General features: G+C 38.3%; 1 protein-coding gene across 4 annotated transcripts in view; it reads left to right on the forward strand.

Moving 5' to 3' along the window:
- FHOD3 (formin homology 2 domain containing 3) overlaps positions 1-19,211 on the forward strand; it is a 372,799-nt gene that overhangs the window by 180,931 nt on the left and 172,657 nt on the right. For all 4 annotated transcript variants that reach the window (XM_053980820.1, XM_053980827.1, XM_053980835.1 and 1 more), the window contains exon 5: positions 3,988-4,093. In XM_053980820.1, coding sequence (XP_053836795.1) covers positions 3,988-4,093 — 106 coding nt within the window. The remainder of the gene's footprint in view (positions 1-3,987; positions 4,094-19,211) is intronic.

Raw genomic sequence — 19,211 nt, forward strand, 5'->3', positions numbered from 1 at the left:
ACATCAGATGAAACATGTTCTTGCAAAGTTCCATTCCTTAGAAAAATATCTTCAGTTTCCAGGTAAGACCCTGTAAAACTACGTTATAAAATATATCAAATGGTACAAACGTGTGGGAAGGAAGACAATGTCCCCCACTACTTCTGCCGGTGGCACAGGAGCCCATGGTACAGACTGCTTGATCACAGGGTTTGTGGGGTCTTTTTAGTTGCTAGGCTGAGTTATTGAGGTGAAAAAGTGTGATTTGTGTACTTTATCAACCACATAAGCAAGTTTTATAGTCACCACTTTGAGTATTTTTAATGTCTTTTCTGTTATACATTGGGTGAAAATAGACATGTATTGCACAGACATACGTTATCTTCTTTGAGAAGCCTAAAAAAGGAAGCGACATGATCTAATTGAAGTCCGTGAATAAATGAGCAAAATATATTTATTTGATGAGGCCAATGGTACCTTTTCATAAAGACTTTTAAATAGCCAGCCTTTGTGTCACTGCACAATCTTTATGGTTGCAGGAGCTTAGCAGCAAGCTTAGACAGCTTTGCCTGTTTTGCTGCTTTTCTCATCAGTGCCTTAATGCCTGCTGATTAAGGGCTCATAAATCTTTGCAATATTAGCAGAGGAGTCCATTTCCATAGGAAAAGGCAACATTTCCCTGCCTCCTTCTAGCTGCTATCACACACATGTGGCATGTACTTGTAGGTATCATTGTCACGCTCATGCCATATATTCTGAACAATGAATGCTCTCTTCCTGGTAACCTGAACCTCTTAACCACTGCTAGAGAGTAGCCTTTACTCTTGAGGTCACCTAACTTGGCAAGTCAGTGAGTTAATGGGTCTGAAAAGATTATCCTAGACCAAAATTGATGTAAACATTCTCCTTTCAATGTAGAACGTATGGGCTTGCGTGCCTTTCATCTTTCACTGCACATTCCAGATGTTTGCTTCTTTCCTCTCATCGTATATACATGATGGGATAGATAATGTACTGAGTTGAGATTTATGTCTAAGGCATGATGTGTTTGTACTCTACTTCATTACACCTTCTTTTTCCCTTTTATTTGGGAAAGGAGAAGTACCTTAAAAGCCTTTTTTTTAAATTCAGGTTTGATTTGTTTATTCAGTGCTTTCCAAAAGCAGTCTGGTTGGAGTTCTTCATCTCCTCTATTTCCTCTGCTGTTCCCCTGCAATATATCTCCTTTCAGTTTAGAGTGACTCTATGACTCGGTTGCTTTGAAAAAGCTCCAGAAGACAGATCTCAAAATTTGCTTTGGAAAGCAAATTTTTTTCCATATGAAAAAAAAAAAAAAAAAAAAAAAATTAAATAACTAAGCAAACAAATAAATAAATATCATAAATAAATAAATATCATCAAGATAAAACCAGATTTTTAGCTTGCTTTATTTTGACAATCAAATAATAATTTTTTTATTTTTCCCCAGGTGATGCACTAATATGCATTCACTGTTTAAGATTATGGGAAAACAACCTAAAGTTACAGTGGGTGTTTCAGTTTTTATCTTTGCTGAATGTCAGCAGCCCTTAATTGCTAAATGCTATTAAAAAATTTATTGTGTTTTTTTGGGTTCAATCTGGAAGACTCTAAGACTGAACTACTGTTAACTTCTCTGCTATATGGATTTTATTTTTTTTTTTGGTCATCCAAATGTCATTTATTTTTCTGTTCTATGCCATTTATTTTTCTGTTCTGTTCTATGCCTGTTCTAAAAACAGGCATTTTAGGTCTATTAATAAAAGTCAGAATCTGCAGACCACAGTTATTCCTACTTTTTCCTGTTTTTCCAATGTTCTTTATTTCACTGTGTGTCAATCCAGAATAGATTCTTTTTTTCTCAATGCAAGGACTATGCAAACACACTTGATGCAAAATCAAAATGTATGCTCAAGTATCAAGAAAAGACATTTTAAGAAAAAGGAAATGGTTTTGAACTAGGATAACATTACCATCTGGAAAAATTTGTGATTGTTTCACTCAATAATTAGATATATTATATATATTGTTTCTCTTAAATTAGACAACTTGTTACCATGACACACAGCCTTAGTTTACCTGAAACCTTAATATACTTTACATTAAGGTTAGTCGGGAGATTGCATGGATATGTTTCCTCTCTCAAGTTTTAAGAGAAACTGGATTCAAAATTCTTAAAGAAGAAAAATTTATTCAGGTGCCTTTGAGTTAAAAACACCATATAAGAAAGGGATAAATGGGAGGGAACACTCACCTTGTGGGGAAATTGAATAGAGGAAATTTGTCTTCATAAAATTGTGGGCTTGCATCTGTGGTGCCTTGGTCTGACATGTGAGTTTGTAAACTTCTTAGCTTTCCAGAAAACACTATAAAGGTTTCTATCTATAGCTGCTGTTAAAAAAAGAATCGTACTCCTAAAAGATAAAACATAAAGACTAAGAAATAAGAATTTTTAGCTCAAGGGTGCATATGCAGGGGTGGATTTTTTCTTATGTATTTTGGGCTTTTATGGTATCCTTTCACCAAGATGTGGGGTATGATTGCATGCTTCCATTTTGTATACTTTTATACTTTATTTAAAGGATAAATCACTTGTATAATGTGATAAGTTTGTGTATCTCTACATGACTGTATAATATTTTTCAAATTGTTTTAACAAATTTGACCAGCTAAAACATGGAATGGATTTTTTTTCCCATAATTTCTAAACTTCTCACAAACTGATAGATCACCTTCCAATTATTAATATCGCCTTAATAATGTTAGACTGTAGGAATTATGTAAATTATCTCCAGTGAAAGCAGGAAATTAATAATAAATAAACCATCCAGCTGAAATAAACTTGCAGTAAGTGAAATGTCTCACTAAAAGGGGCTTGATTATTTGATTTCTCTTGGCAGTTTGCTAAGCGTTTACCATGAATTCAGAAATCGCTCTCAACAAATTTACTGTATGGATCTTGGGTTCTTGCAGCTGCGTTCTTGGAAAGCTGGAATTTATGTCTGTTACACTGTCATGTATGAAAGCAGAAATAAGGTTATTTAAAAGAAGGCAGTCAGCAACTGGGATTGTCTGCAGAGTAATTCTCTCCCATTAATATCTTTAATTGGTCTTGTGCCTAATTTGCATGGCTAATTCATTAAGGGCTGTTTAATCCAGCTCTTAGTAGCTTCTTACTTGTCTGCATGAGCCCTCTGTAAGAACAGACAAGCTTTAGATGTAGTCCCTTAGCACAGTAGTTAGGCTTGTAAGGCCCAGGAAACCCCTCCACTCCCTGGTGTCACTTCCACCTGTGGTATGGGGTCATTCTGCTGTCCTGAGGAAAGACCTGATGGTGAAAAAATAGTGAGCCACTTCAGCAAGTATAAACTCCTGTGAAATTTTCTCTTGTATTTGCTGTTTTCCATCACAGTGTAGGCATATTGTCTACTGGTGCACTTATCTTTAACACTTTATTTTCCCATTCTAAATATAATGAATTAATATTATGTAAAGGTAATAAGTATAATATTACATTGCTATAAAACCAGTTTTAAAGTTTTGCTGCACACAACTAAAATACTGAAACTGGAATTATGATAAGGAATAGAGATGGTGTTCTCTTCTTGATACTGACACTTTAGGGCTTTAAGGATATTTGTTTATGTGATATGATGAGATTTAGTATTGTGGAGAATGTCTGCAAGTCTTCAATGAGAAAAAAATGAAAAGTCATATTTTGCAGATTTTAATTTTCTGTAGTTGACTTAAAGCAGTTGGTTAAAGCATGTTTTTTCTTGCTTTGCACTGATGTATTTCATTCTGGTTTTAAAACTCAAAATTCTACTTTTGGTGCTCTCTATAACAACTTTCATATCAACTTGCTTACAACATAAAAACATAAGAACAAAAATCAGTGTTGCAGGCATGCATTTCTTTTTTACATTATGATATAATCTGTTTCTTTGTCTTTCAAAAATCTAAATCAGCTTTTCCTTTCTCCTGTGACAGGATGACAAGGACTTGGTTCATGAGTTTGTTGTTGCTGAAGGTCTGACTTGCTTAATCAAAGTGGGAGCAGAAGCCGACCAGAATTATCAGAACTACATCCTGAGAGGTAAAGGAAATACATCCAAAAGTCGTTTTCATTGCTCGGAAGCTCTCACAAGTCTGCAGCAACTTGCTGTGTAAAGTGTGTTTGAATTTGCTTCTAAGTTTGATCCTGATTCCTTCATGTTATGCAAGAAAGTTAAGGAAGATTAATACTCACCACTGAGCAGAATGAATTGGAATATTTGGAAATATGATAGTCTCCCCGTTGTTCACCTTTTCTTGTAGGTTACACTGCAAATCTCTAATTGTAAGAAAGAAAAGTCATTCTAAAGCCTTTACTGGATAACTGTGTCAGAGGGCACAGAACAAAATAACTTCTTGGAGTGCGGTCATCTTTTACAAAGGAGTTGCTGCGAACAGGTTGGACGTAGCAGGAGTAGTTCTGAGAGCTGTGTTTCTCCCCTTGCAGTGATGGGTGGCTGTTGACCTCTCAAGCTGCTTAAACCTCTCCATGCTGCTTAAACAGTTGAAAAATACCAGGGAAACAGAGAGAGGCAGCACCCAGTCTGCTCCATTACCCTGTTGGGAGATGTATTTTCTTATTTCTTTTCTTTCTGTTGTGGTGCAGCAGAATGCAGCATCATTGGTATTTCTGGATATCATGCAGTATTTATGGAATAAACCAGGAGAAATACCTTAACGGGTCAGTTTTAAGCTATCTGGCATTTTGGAGTTAAACAGGTAATGAGAGGTTTATGTTCTGTTCTTTGCACTTAAAAGATAACTGGCAAAGATAGGGTTTGGAGAGGGATTTGGAAAAGGTGTGCTATGTGATTAGAAAGCTGATTTCATCTATTGTGGCTCGAATGGGTGCATGTGTTTTTCTTCTAGCTAGGAAACCTAGGCTGTAAATTTGGAGAATTTCTTCAGTATTTTGAGGGGAGAACAGTCACTCCAAGGGATCTTTGCTGCTGAATGATCTCATAGTAAATGGAGACTGCTTACAAATGCATAGTTGTGGTAGATTGCTCATTTGAGTTTTCTTAGACTGACGTATATATAGCTGTATTTAAAAATGTCACTTTAATGTATTTAACTGCTAAAACTCAAACTACACATTGAGGGGCAAAAAAAAAAAAAAAACAACAACAAAAATAAGTAGAAGGATTTTGTAAGAACCAGATATGCTGAATTGTGGAAAGCAAGGATTCAAATAGAAAGTGGAGTTTCATGCAAAGACATTGAAGATAAGATCAGGTTTGGAGGTGTAAAAGAAACAAACCACTACTACAGGAATTATGTTCTATGTCAGTACTTGTGCAGTCACATAAAAGTACTTGAATAGAAGACAAGGACACAGAAACATGTGCAATTAAAAGTTCCTGGGAGAAAACTGGCCATAGATGATCTCAGAAAATTCAGACTGGAAGCAAAATAAAAGTGCTGTATGGGACAGTCTGGCTTCAGTCTAGGAGCCTTCCCATTCTCCTTCCCGTACCCTAATGCATCCAGCGTTCAAGGCGATCGAATGGTCTCTTTCTTGTGGTGGCTTTCAAGAGCTTGGTTTCCATGATCTAAAATTAGAAATTTTCATGAGAATTCAATGAATGATAGAACAGAGACTTAGTGTCTATGTCCATGGCATCATACAAATGCAAATGCAAACTCATCTTGTTACATTGTTATTAACAAGTGATTACAGCCTGTTCAAAATGAATATAACAAAACAACATTAACAATAACAAAAACTAACTACATATACATATGCTATAAAGGTAAAAACATTATTTTAGGAAGATGCTTTTAGGGATTAGTAACTTCTGAAATCAGGTATATTTTTTCCCTCCATTACTGCTGTGTGAAGCTGAAGTTTCTTTCTGGGTAGTGTATCCTAGCATCCTTTATAATAGGGCTGTGTGATAATAGGGCTGTGGGTTTCATTTCAGTTTTGGTCTTGATTGTCTTTCAGGAATTTCAAAGCTTGTTACAACTCCAAAATTATGTCAGGTGGTTTACAGTTCCAGAAGGCAGCATGTACTTTCTGAATAGGTCTGCGTGTGCAATGAGATAAAGATAGATTTGGAAGTATGCTATAGCCAAACAATTTTATCTGAATACATTGAGGAGGGTGCTGAAAAGAAGCATTAAATACATCATGTAAGAGTGCTTCTGGTATATTATTTTTAGAATATCACAGTGATTGGTTAGGTTGTTTTGGCTTTTTTGGTTTGTTTTTTTTTTTGTGGCAGTTGTGTGTGCCTATTGCAGTGCTGCATTTTACTAAACCTGGAGTACTGGTAAATAGGTGAATAAATTTTACTGAAAGTACGTCACAGTTAGCACAGAGGTGGTCCTGTAAGCTCTAAGCTTAGTGTTAATGGTGGAGATTTGAGAAGTAAAAAGTAGTCTTTTTTTAGAGATTTTGTGCCTTCCTGCTGTGGTGTCCTTGCTCTTCTGCAGATCATTTTGTAGTGGAATATTCTTCTTATTTTCATTGCATTTAACCTAAATCATAAATAGATGGGATTTCTCCTAAATTCCATATTGTGGCATTTCTCCAGCACCTTTGGTATCATTCACTCTTTTCCTCTGGCAATTCTAACTCAGCTTGCAGGGCTTATGATAGTAAGTGACAGCCTTAGGCCCGGCATTGCCTCCTTTACTTCAAGGACTCACCTACATGAGACTGTCCGTGAGACTGATCTTGACTGAGCAATTTCCCAGTGTTTCATATCAACTTGTTTGCCTGTGCTCATCAAGAAATAGCTTTGTATCTTGGAGGGAAAATAGGCTGGAAATACACATATGTTTAAGGGCTGTAGGTGCTTCAGTGAGTTCCAGGTACAAGTTGTTTCTTGAGGATATTATTTTCCTTTTTCCAAAAGTCTGCATTGCTTCACTTTAATGTTTCCTGGTTGTGAATTTCTGCTTAGGGGTTTTGACTTAGTTCAAGTCAGACTGAGCTTGCAAAAAATGATTAAATATGAGTCATGAAAATTTTAGTTACTTTAACAGGTAAGTGAAGAGAAGGTAAGTGTGGCTTTTACATACAGTGCTGAGAAATCCAGACAGTTTATTGTTGAGTGCTAAGAAATGACTGTTTATTTCTGCTCAGGTCCCCTGAACTAAGGCTGTTTGACTGTACCTTTCCCAAAGCGTTCCCTTCTGTCAGCATATAACCTATAGACTGGAAGCCAACAGTAGCCAGGGCTTCTCTTGAGCGTTACTTTTTAAAAAAAACTAACTTAGAAAACATCTTTTGATCCTCCTTATTTAACAGTTCTTAAAACTAAATTTATTCTCCAATGTTCCTTTTAATTATTATGGACATCCAAAGAAACCATGTTTTGAGGGACATTCCCCCACCCCCATGGAAACAGGCTTATTTTCCTTTTGTTATTTCCTCCCTCTTCCTTTTTTTCCACAAGGATCCATAAGGATGGAGAACTTCACTGAGAACACTGAAGTGAAAATTTTCTGTCCCAGTTACAAGATTTTGGTATGGTGGATGTTACCTAAATATTCAAAACCAGATAGAAATGGGTTAAAGGTAATGAAAATAAACATAACTTGTTGCAGTGCACTGTCATGGCATGCTGGGCAGCGACAGCAGGGGCGCAACCTTCCCCCCGTGAGCTCTGCTATTCCCAGTTATCGCTTGGTCTGACACAGGAACAGATAATGATGACACGGGACACGGGGTAAATCTGGATGAATTTATTAGGTCCACGACCTGGGACACCAAGACAAAAGTTAGGGGGTCTGCAGGGGTTTTTATAGGGGGAGTGGTATAGGGCAACCAACCCATGAGGGCATGGCAGGGGAGGAATCTAGGGCAGGACTAACATTCTATAAACCTATCAGGGAGAGCAGGGGAGGGGGATAATGCAAAGCAACAAATGGGGTATTGAATACTACAAGATAGACAAGGAACACTCTGGAAAAAGGGGTAGGGATAGGGAGGATTGACAACTTGGGAGGGCGGAAGTTAGGGAAGGGCTTGGGGAGATTGGTAACTCGGGAGGGGAGGAGATTAGGGAGGAGAATAGTGGGCAAACACAAACTTAAAGCCAAAACCACACCACAGCAATAACTGATGAGGATTAATAAAAATCTTACTGTAATTTTGAAGATTCTATGGATGTAATTTTGAGATCATCTGTTCCTTGCACAGAATGAGAAAGCAAGACATGAAATGTCATGGTAGCCTTCATGTTTTCTGATAATTTAGACAGTGCTGTTGGGATGGTGAGGGGAAAAAAAGCAGCTTGTGTAGATCAAGGCTTAATTCTTTTAAAGATATACTGAAAAGTAATCTGTGAGGTTCAGGAATGACTTTGCTGGCCCTGTGATGTGAGGAGTTCTGCCTGGCGAGGTCCTGTGCTGTCTGTCCCTCAGATCAAACAAGAAAGTTGTCAAAAGGTCATCCAGACTCGTTTTTAGAGTCTAATTGTGTACTTGGGTCCATTTTTGGCTGCTTATGGATTCAGATCAGTATTTAGAGGTGTCCATAATTAGATGAAAACTAGATATTGTTCTTGTGGTCTGAAAGCACAAACCAAGTGTTCAGTCTGAGCAGGCAAAGGCCTTGACTTTGCTGCAAGGTCTACAGAGATAAGGCTGAAGAAAAAACAGGACAGCAGTCCTACTAGACTAGTCATACAGTGCTCATACTAGACTATGCTTGAATCAAATTCAGCTTTTGGATGCAGCTCTCTGATTTAGTGAGAACTGTGTACGTATATGGAGAATAAGAATTTGAGTGTCAAGTCTGAATGAGAGATGGTTTCAATTTTGTTTGGCAGTTTTGAATTTCTAGTGTAAGGCTTTTTTTTAAAAGAAGAAATAAAGAAAAGTACTCGGAGGAGCCTAGGAGTTATGATTTGAGGTAATATATGTGCTTTAAGTCAACCACTCTTCCGTAAATCCCTAAACCATTACTATAATCTAAAATTAAAGATAATTAGAATCCTAAAAACAATTAGGTTGAAAAAGGCCCTTAATATCATCAAGTTCAACCATTAACCTAACACTGACAAATCCACCATGAAACCATGGCTCTAGGCACCATGTCTGCACATCCTTTAAGTATTTCCAAGGACAGTATAGTCAAAACTTCAGTAATTTAGACTTAATTCAATAATCTGGGCAGAACACTAGGTTGCAGTAGACCATTTTCCTGTCACAGACCCTCTGCACTTCTGATAAAGTACTGAAGTCCTGTGTGTTTCTACAGATATTGGTGCAAACAGTGAAGACAATAATAATGGTCCTGGGTAAGGGATATACTCTGAGGAACAGTGACATACCATTTAAGAGGATTAAAGGTTGATAAGTTCATGCACAAAGTCAACAGCATCTTCAGTCTGATAGAATAGCATCTTTATTATTATCATGCCCTACAATTTTTTCCTTATAAACAGTAAATGTAATTTGTTTTAGAATTGCATTTGTACAAGCATGCTTTTATCTTCATGCAGATCGAATGAGTATATAATAATGCTCTCTTTTTTTTTTTTTTTCTTGCTGGGTTTTGCAAGACCTTTCGGGACTTTCAAGTAATTTTATGAGGGACTTTTACCAGAAAAGTTCTATATGAGTCCTAAAATGTAAATAAAGAAGAACTGGGTGTCTTAAAACACTAAAATCACGTGAAACATAACTCCAAGGCACATTTTGATCTTTGCTACATGCTTAAATTATGAGGGATCCATTAAAACCGTTTCCTTCAGTTTTCCTGACAGCTGTAATTTGCACAGATGTGAATTGCCAGTGTTGGACAAATTCCCAAGAGCAGCAGTGACTTCCCAAAGTAGAGCTATGAGAACTGAGGAGCCTGAAACTTTCCAATCCCCCACTGAGGCGTAAGAATGGGGCAATATTTTGATTCCTCACCTGTCTGCCTGGTAAATGGGAACCAACCTTTCCAAAGGGATGGATGAAGAGAAAGAGTGTAGCTGTATCTGGGTAGTTAGCCTTTTAGTAACCTCAGCTCCCTACTGCAGCAAGGTGATTCTAAATCTGTATTTTTCATGTGGTTTTATTTATACAGTACAGTGTAGCTGGCAACAATAAAAAATTGAAAGAAATTACCCAAAGGGCTACTAGGTTGTAAAGCAGAAAGTGACTTTGCTGTTGGAATTAGAAGACACTGAGCTCTTTGGCGGGGTGGTTGGACATGCACAGGAGCCACCAGAGTCAGTCAGAACTACAAATGAATGCCCAGGCAGGGGGTCAGGTTTTCCAAACTAACAGGCAAACAGCTCAAACACTGACATGTACCAAAGCCACCAACAGTTATGCCTATTTATAAAGCCAGAGGCATGCAATCCCACCTGCATGCCAAGTTTGGAACAAGGGCTGTGCTGCGTATTCTGGGAAATCAGATTAAATTCCTGAAACGAGTCAGTGCTGGATGGTAAAAGACCATCTGGTTACTGTCTGTCACCAGGACACTGTGTCTGCCTGAAGACGTCAAGGAGCTAGAGGAAGTTGAAGGTGAGGATGAGGTTTTGCAAGCAGGCTGTGGAAGCTGCTGCTGATAACCCTTTCATTCTGAAAGCCAGGCATGAAGTTATCAGCTAGCTGGTGGCATTTCTGCATTGAGCCAACTGCTACTAGGAATGCTTGGGGTTTGTAAGTATGCTCTCTGTAACGGGGATGATCTGCTTCCAGGAATTGGCTGGCTGTTTTTATCAAAAAGACCCCTCATTATTTACAAGGACATGAATGTTTCCAGTGCTCTTGAACTTTCCTCCCTCAGCCTGATAAGTTATGTAGCTTTGGACTTTTGCATTAAAGGTTAGGTATTACAAAGCTTTTAGCATAGAGAAGCATGTTCTTCTGCAGTAATTGTCTATATGGGAAGCAGGAGTTGTGTAAATAACAAAAAAATAGAAATAAAGTCTGTGAGAGGCTATTTCTATCCTAAATAGACATGTCTTGCTGGTTGGTACTGCAGCAGTAAAACAGATGGTAGTAATGTAAGTTTAGTAGGGAAAAGGGAGCTAATACTGAATACTCCCTATCTTTGCAATATTCCTGTTTTAGTGTGAACTGGAGAACTGTTTAAAGTTTTCCAGCTGTAGAAAAGTATCTCAGCCCCAAGTAAATAGGAATAGACAGCACTTGATTAGGCTTACCTTTGTATATCTTTCTTTTCTCTTAGCCTTCAGTGTGAAGGTATCCATATGCAACTGTGGAGCTCCTATATATGTCTCTACATATTCAAGTTGTCTCCTTATGTGCAGTACTTTAAAAGGATATAAACTTCTCACTCCATCTCAAAGTACTTGCCATAACAGCCTGAATTTTAAAGAGAAACTGAGTGCCTGTAGCTTGATTACTTGGGAGTGTTTCTTCTGAGAGATTTGCTGGCACAGTCCAGTAAATTCAGTTCTTTGGCATTTCAGAAATCTTATCAGAATTGGACACTTGTCCTGTGGACATTTCAAAATTCATGTCCTTCATTTTTATGCTGTACATCAGACCACAGTTCCTGTGGAACCATACCAACAGATGGCAACTCCACCTGGAAGTTGTTATGCCCACATAGTACAGGGCAGCTCCACATGGAGGTACAGCCTAGGTTTCTTACTACCGCTACAAAAAAATCCACAAAATAAAACACACCAAACCAAGCCACAGCTGTGTGAGGAAGTTAGTAGCAAGCAGATTAGCACAGCTGAGCTAACAAGACCTGTTAATAAGCAGCACTGCTGAGCTGAGGTGCAGCCTGGCAGGGATGCAGCCATGCCATGTCCCTTTCTGAAGTGGACTACACTGCCAGTTTTCCATCAGCGAGTGTTATAGGTACCACTTCTTGTAGTTCAGATCAAAAATATCAGTCCCAGAAAAATATATATCTGAGACCTATATATCCGATGGATCAATAACTCTTTCTGTTACATGTGCAGAAACCTCAAGATGTGCCTCATGTTGAAAAGCCATGAAATGAAAAAATACAAATGGATTTGGCATCTGGATTCATGAACCCTTTAGACTAGAAATAATGATGTTAAGATGCTCTTCGTTATACCAGAAGAAAAGGGCACATTATACTGTCTCCATGATTAATAATATTAACATTAAACTTCCTTGTCTCAGTAGGTGAATCCTCTTTCACTTCTGCAAATATCTCTTTAAGACTAAATGCATTTGTTTACGTGTACAGAGGTAGTTGGGAGAGCTTGACATTGGAAGCCATGCAATTTAAAGAGAAAACATCCTTTCTCCTTTCTACTCTACACTTCTAGCGTTTCCTTTCTTCATTTCTCATCTGCATATTTTAAAATGATATTTATTGATTTGTTCTATGTATGCATTACATTGAATTCCCTGCTGAATACAACCTTAGGCATTCCCTTAGTTGTTGGAGCAAGCACTGCACTCTCCTTTGTCCTCCTCCTCCCTCCCTTCTCCCAGGACGTGATTGTGATGCATGATCCATCTGGAAGCAGAGCCAGATAGTCTTCACACAGAGCATACAGTACAAGTCCTCCCAGTCTGGGATGGGAATTGGCATCAAAGCAAATTTGAGTTCAAAAGTTTAACCACCCTATAGTAATTTACACATCTACAAAAAAATTGAGCTGTTCCTTGCACCGTGCATTTTATGAAATGGCCTTTTATGGTGGGACTGCTCATGAGGACGATATAGGGTCTACATGGAATTCAGTAATAACACCACCATAAAATTATGGATTTCCCTTGTTTTTAAAGCTGACAGAGGCTGGGAGCCTTTGAGTTGCTTTGTGTCTCTATGAAAATGAATCTTCAGGTTCTGAGTAATTTTTTTTTTATGCTTTGTGAAATTCCCATGAAATGTGACACCTCAGGCTATGCAGACTTCATGTAAAATGAGGAACTGAATATGAAAAATGCACATCCTGAACTACTGAACAAAGACTAAGTACTTGGGAAGTACTCCCAGAGGCCTTTAAAGCCATTGTGGATATTTTATGCTTTAACTACTCAAACTTCATAGACAAGCCTTGAAAACAATACACTGATTCCAACTGCTTATGAGCATATTACAGAGTGTTTCTGCCTTTTTGTAGTAATACTGTAGCCCAAAAGTAGAAAAGGAGAAAATGTGTAGAAAAGTAAAGACATTCTTAAGCCAGCACAGACATGAAAAATTGCACAAAGTATATGGCTGCTGGTAATTTCGCTATAAGTTATTTGCATTGAATATATGCACATAAAGCATGTTAAAATATCATTGGGAAATAGAGTTTGATTATTGTAATTTCAAGATTAGAGGCTTTAAGAGCTATTTGAGATGGTAGTTGCCACACAGAGTGCTCCATCCTGATACATAATCAGGAAAAATTAAAGACTTTAAATGAGAATTGGAAGAGGTGGAGTCAAATGTGTAAAATAATTGAGAGGTGCTGGCTGCTATTCCATGAAGGTGATTATTGTATGATATAACGATGTGACAAAAATGAGGTTCTTCAAATATCTTTGGAGTTCATTTCCACATCCAGATATATTATCTTAAGTCACATATTAGCTCTGTGTGTCTGGAATCCTTGCAAATGTGCATGTGTGTGGATTTCTATCAATCACGGTCTCGTAGGTGCAATCAGGAAGCTGGACCAGTGAACTGTAAACTCTTAAAATATTTATTTTCATTATTGTTAGGCAGTGACCTGCTTTTAAGTCTCTGATCACTATTGCATCAAATACTAAGAAACTGTAGATGATTGAAGAACTTAAAAGCTAAGCCATAGGACTTGCATGTATTAGCATGGTATTAATTATTAACTGATCATAAGTGCTGTGTTCATGCATATGCGTCTAAGAAAAACTGCAGAATGCTTCTAGGCTGATGACAGTGAAGGATAGTGAACACATGGCATTAATAATGTTTCTGTTTCTGCTGTGGAGAGTTTCTACTTGTCTGTTCTGTGCAGCCCAAAGAAGCACCAATGGATCAGCACATGCCCCTCAGGAAAGCAGAACTAGCAAATAAATACACATTCATGGGTTGAATGAGAAAGAGTGAAACTTTTTGCTGCTTTGTCATGAAGTGTAAGGACCAGCTTACCTTCTGCCAGCACTACTTCCTACCCTCCTCCTCTGCCCTCTCCACCTCCTTCCATACATAGGACTGGAGAAACTGAGGGTGGTGTTGGAGTGATGAGAGTAGAATGGGGGCTGGCATCCCCCTACTCCCCACATGTGTGTGTAGGCTGTCAGTGGATGCACAGGCAGGGGTTGAGCAGACTGGGTAAGGCAGACAGGATATTGTCTTCCCTTTGCAAGCTAGAGGGAAAAGAGTTGTACCTAGGGCTCCCTGCCTACGGTGGGGGGAAGCAGAGGTTTATCCCATTCCTAGTTTTACAAAAAGTGGGGTTTGATACACTATTTATTACTTGTAACATGATTTCTTTCTCTCCATATTGCCTGACAATAAGGATATTTTTTTCTATTTTCAGTGTGTGAGGCATTTCCAGCTTTTTCTGTTTAAATTCTTGGCACTAAAGCTGGTGCTGTCATGCCAGAAGAGAAGACTATGCCTACCTCCTGCACTCAAGCAATACAGGATCACTGGCCTGCACTAGCTGCTAAAAATATAGTACCTCTGTTGCTTAGCATGTGTTTTTCAATAATTTATCACTTTGATGTTTCTTCCCAGTTAATTTAGTGAAGAGAGTTTGCTGATGTAGGTGCTATGTAAAATAAACCTTTTTTTTTCCTTTGCCTCTTTAATTTGTTAACAGTTAGAAAACAAATATTCTTGTCCTCTTACTTTTTAAGTGCTTTGAGTTCCTTGAAGTGAAAAAACACTAAAAATACTGTTGTGTGCTGTGAGAAGTGCCATCAAATGTCTCAGTTGCATCTATTGTATGTTTTAAGTAGAATTATTTAGATGACAGGTGGGGTCTTGAAGAACTTCTGCCAATAATGGGCAATATCCTGTTTCCTCTTACTTAACCTTCCTCCTTCTGTATGTTATCACCAGCCTAGACAAGGCTCAACTCCCTCTTGCCTTCTCTGTCCCTTCCCCTCCCCCCTGCAATTCCCTTCTTCGGAGACACCTCTGTGATTTTTAAACTTATGGCCCAAACTGGCTTTGGGTAGAGCAGGACTGCACAGCACTTACTCCTGATGAGCATCAAGTCTCTGTAGTGACAAGGGTCCCTATCTGCAGACTTACATCCCAGGTGTCCCCAATCTCAGTACCCTTCCCCCAGCATGCAGGGAGCAGTCTTAGGAGCAGGCACTTTTTCACTCAGGCAAAATCCACTCACTGAGCAGAAATTCTGGTTTTAAATCTGCAACTTCTTAAACATGGTTTCCACATTCCCTAAATTCGGTAATGGGTCACCATAAGCTTGCTTTAGTATTTGGGTCAATATCAATAATGGAAACATTGACTGTATTGTGTATAAACTATATGTATGGTTGCTAAGGTTATTTTTTTCTATTTGCTTGTGATAAGCGTTTTTTTTGTTTTTTTTTGTTTTTTTTTTCCTAAGATGATTATAGACAAATGCACTAAGAATACTGTTAAGGTTGATAAACAAAATTACTGAAAATTAAAAATACCTGTCTGAGTTTTCTTTGTAGACATGCCTGCCCCCTTTGTGTGGCAGTTGATTCAGCCTTTGATGGCACAGTGGTACAGCTTTTTTCCCTCAGCTGCTCTGCTTCAGCCAATGAGCACCATCACACCTGTGCACTTATTGAACACCTTTTAAATAGCTGCTCTTATCAGCAGTCCTTCCCCAGCCTTTGTGATTATTTCATGCTATGAAAACTGTTATAAAACGTTTGTTTTCATGCGTGATTCAGTGATTTGTCACTAGATGTTATCCAAGAGCTCAAAGGGCAGCATTATCTTTGTGTGGCAGATAAGGAAATGAGGCACTTGAAAACACATTCTGAATTCAAAAAGATTCAGTAACTCTGAGTTCTGGTTGGAGCTTATCCTTGGGCTGGTTTTTCAAAGTTGATATGGTATATTTTCTGTGTGTTCTTTTTTTAATCGTTACTCTTAGCACTTCTTTTCCTATGCAGACTCTTGTCCAGTCTGTCCTAATTTTCTTTCTCAGATCTGTTTCTATTTCAGGCTTTTCACATCAACTTCCTTTAACGTCTGTCAGTCTGTCAGTTTATTCACATCATCAATCTATTCAACAATATTAATAAATTCATTTACATTAATTTCTTCACCAGTTTAAGCTGTCTTAAATGCCTTTTCTTCCCATCACATCTTTCCACCTCTGCACTGTCCGTTCTGGGTTCTGACACCGCAGCTGTGTTTGTGTGATGGTGTAATGAACTTGACAAAGGAATGTGTTCATCTGAAAAATGGGCATGAAAAGGTTATTTTGCTATCGTTTTGGATTTTCTTATAGTACTTTTGAGTTACTCATTCCACTTCTTAATGTTGGGACACAAACTCCTGTGTCAGAAAAACCTTGATTTTGATGAGTCAAACAAATAAGGGAGAGTGTTGCAGTACCACTATCAACAATCCAGTCAAGCTTTGGTATCTTATCTTCTGTACATTTCTTTCCTCAACGTCACTCACATCAGCCCTAATCTGTGTGTTTCCTCCAGCCAAATAGCTGTTAGTCTTTCCCATTATTTCCCTCGTTTATCCCAGTCACTTAATCTCTTTTCATAACTCTCGGACACTCATCGGGTATTCTGTCAGAGTTTCTCCTTCTTGCATTTCCTTGAACATCTCTAGGTTTGTATTTTGTTTCCTTCTGCATTCAGATGAGAATTCCTCTTATCACCATATGATTAAGAAGGTAGTTCTTTAAAACAAAACCAAACACTCTCACAAGCTGCTGCTCTTTCTTTGAATGCCTTGGCCTTCCTTGGAGGGCAGCAGCTGGGAGCATTATGGGGATATTTTGAGCTTCAAGAACTGAGCATACAGAGATTTCAGCTGATTGTATATGTTCAGTAGAGGCTATTACAAGTGTCAAACAACAGCTATTTCAAAACCTTACAGTCACACAAATTTTGGGCACATTTTAATGTTTTCTGTATGAACTTTTTCACTGACATGAGGTTATAACTTTTCTGAGTATTCCAAAGAGCTCAAATTCCCAAAATAGTCATCTTTCTGAAAATATTCTCAGCAGTATTTTCAATTCCAGTGAAAAGTTCTCCTCCTTCTTTTTCTTCCTGCCTTTCAGAAACCCACCCCAAATATAATAAGTGTTGGAAATTTTCCATGAAAAAAGGAAAGTGTTGTAATTCAAACACCACAGGGAAAGTTTCAGTTCAAACCTAAAACTTGAGGAAATTATGGACAACTAAACCCTGGAGTGTTTTCATGGGAACTAACAGGCTATTTTAGAAGGAAGCAGACTGTCCCACATGAAGGGTGCCTTCAATTTCTGTGTCATGAGGCTGATGGCTCACTTTAGATGTTGAAAATACATAGGAAACTAGTGCTTTATTGGCTACAAGGGTGAAATGGCTTGTGTTGATTTACTCTGGTATTTAGCTGTAGTAATATGATTTGATGGGGTGACTACTGAATCAGTTACACTGAGAGTGTAATTGTTTGGATTTTGCCTTCAAAGAACTGACCTATTTTTTTTTTTTTTAAATTTAGTGTTTTAATATTGAATTCTTGTGTAATATCTTCATTGTGAATTAGTAGAGCGAGACCTGATGGAGAAGTAAATGTTTATCAGAAATGTGTGTTGGAATCTTGCCTTTATATCAATCCTTTGGAATATATAATGAACGTTAAAGATGTAGGAAGTATAAAATAATCCCTTTTAGTTAGATTACAGGATAGAATTCCTCTCACCTAATTCCAGTTACCTTGTCTCAAGTAGTTAGGTGGACTCCTTGAGCAGGAGAGAACCCAGTACACACTTGTGACTGAACTGGATTTGTTACTTGATTAGTAGTTTGTTTTGTATCTCCTGTTACCTTTTGTTTCTCAATTTTTTTTCATATGAAGTCATGAGTTTGTATCCGAACTTATAGTTTAACATAGAAGGTCTTGAGTATTTGATGCAGTTTGTTTCGTTTTAATTGAAACTCTTCCTCGAGGCCAGTTGAGGGAACTTGGCAGAAACCACTTTGGATCTGTGGGGCTTCCTCAGTTCTGACAGGAAACCCATTGGTGATGGAGAGTCTCAGTGAATATCGGTGGTCATTTCCCTCAAACAATGAGTCTCATCTGTCTCTCCTTGAAGAGGTTGAATAAGCTGGTATGTAGTTACCTTTAAGAAAAGTATTTGTCCTTCAGTGACTTCCATTGCAGTTGGTATGTATTTGGAGATCAGATGAGATGAGGAAAGAGACACAAACCACTATCTTCTGCTCCTGAGCTTGAAAATCAAGAGCATAAACACCTGGACTTCACGTTTTCAGGCTTTAGAAATTCTGATGATGTGACATGATTATTGTTGTAGTTGACAGACATAGTTCTAAAGTCAAAAACCACGGCACTATTATGTCTATAGTGGGTGTAATGGTTCCCTGAATCACCTAATAAAAGGGCAAGACTATACCTTTGATTTTAAGGGCTCAGGAAGACTGAGCTCCTGTATTTGGTGTCCAAAGCTGTATACTGTGAATGTCACCTTTCCTTAGGTCTCTCTAGGCAAGTAGGAACTGCAATGCATGAAAGAACATAAGATTAGGAGCCTGCTTTCTAATATTTAATACTAATTGGAAACACATTATAGAAACAACCACCCCTGTGTAATACATGTCTTTAACCATGCTGATTCTGAAAGAACCAGTTGGGAAGGATCTGGAAGAAGAAGATGGGAAAGACATTTGGACCACCTGCAAAATCAGAGATCTCCTGGATCTCTGATGAGTACATGCAACTGTTCTTGCATACTTGGGACTATCAGACAGGTCAGGACAGGGGTCTGCCTGCCCCACAGGACTCGGTCAAAAAAAGTCCTGTGTTCTGTACTATGTTCCACTGGAACTGAATAATACCCAAAGCCGTGCATAGGCAAAGGCTGGGCTCGCTTGCTTTACCTGACTGGCATTTACAGATGGCAGAATTGTTATTTCAAGGGGGTTTTAGCCTCATTGCCTCAGTTGAAGGAAGACCTGAGTAGGTCTTTCAGAAGAGCAAGCCTGAATCCTATTCACTAGACTACATCAGCAAAGCCAGCTTTTTGCCAACAAAACCGTAGTATGTGTCTTCCAAACCTGACAACCGGAGTGGT

The sequence above is a fragment of the Vidua macroura genome, chromosome 1 (genome assembly GCF_024509145.1).
Source record: "Vidua macroura isolate BioBank_ID:100142 chromosome 1, ASM2450914v1, whole genome shotgun sequence".
NCBI lineage: Eukaryota > Metazoa > Chordata > Aves > Passeriformes > Viduidae > Vidua > Vidua macroura.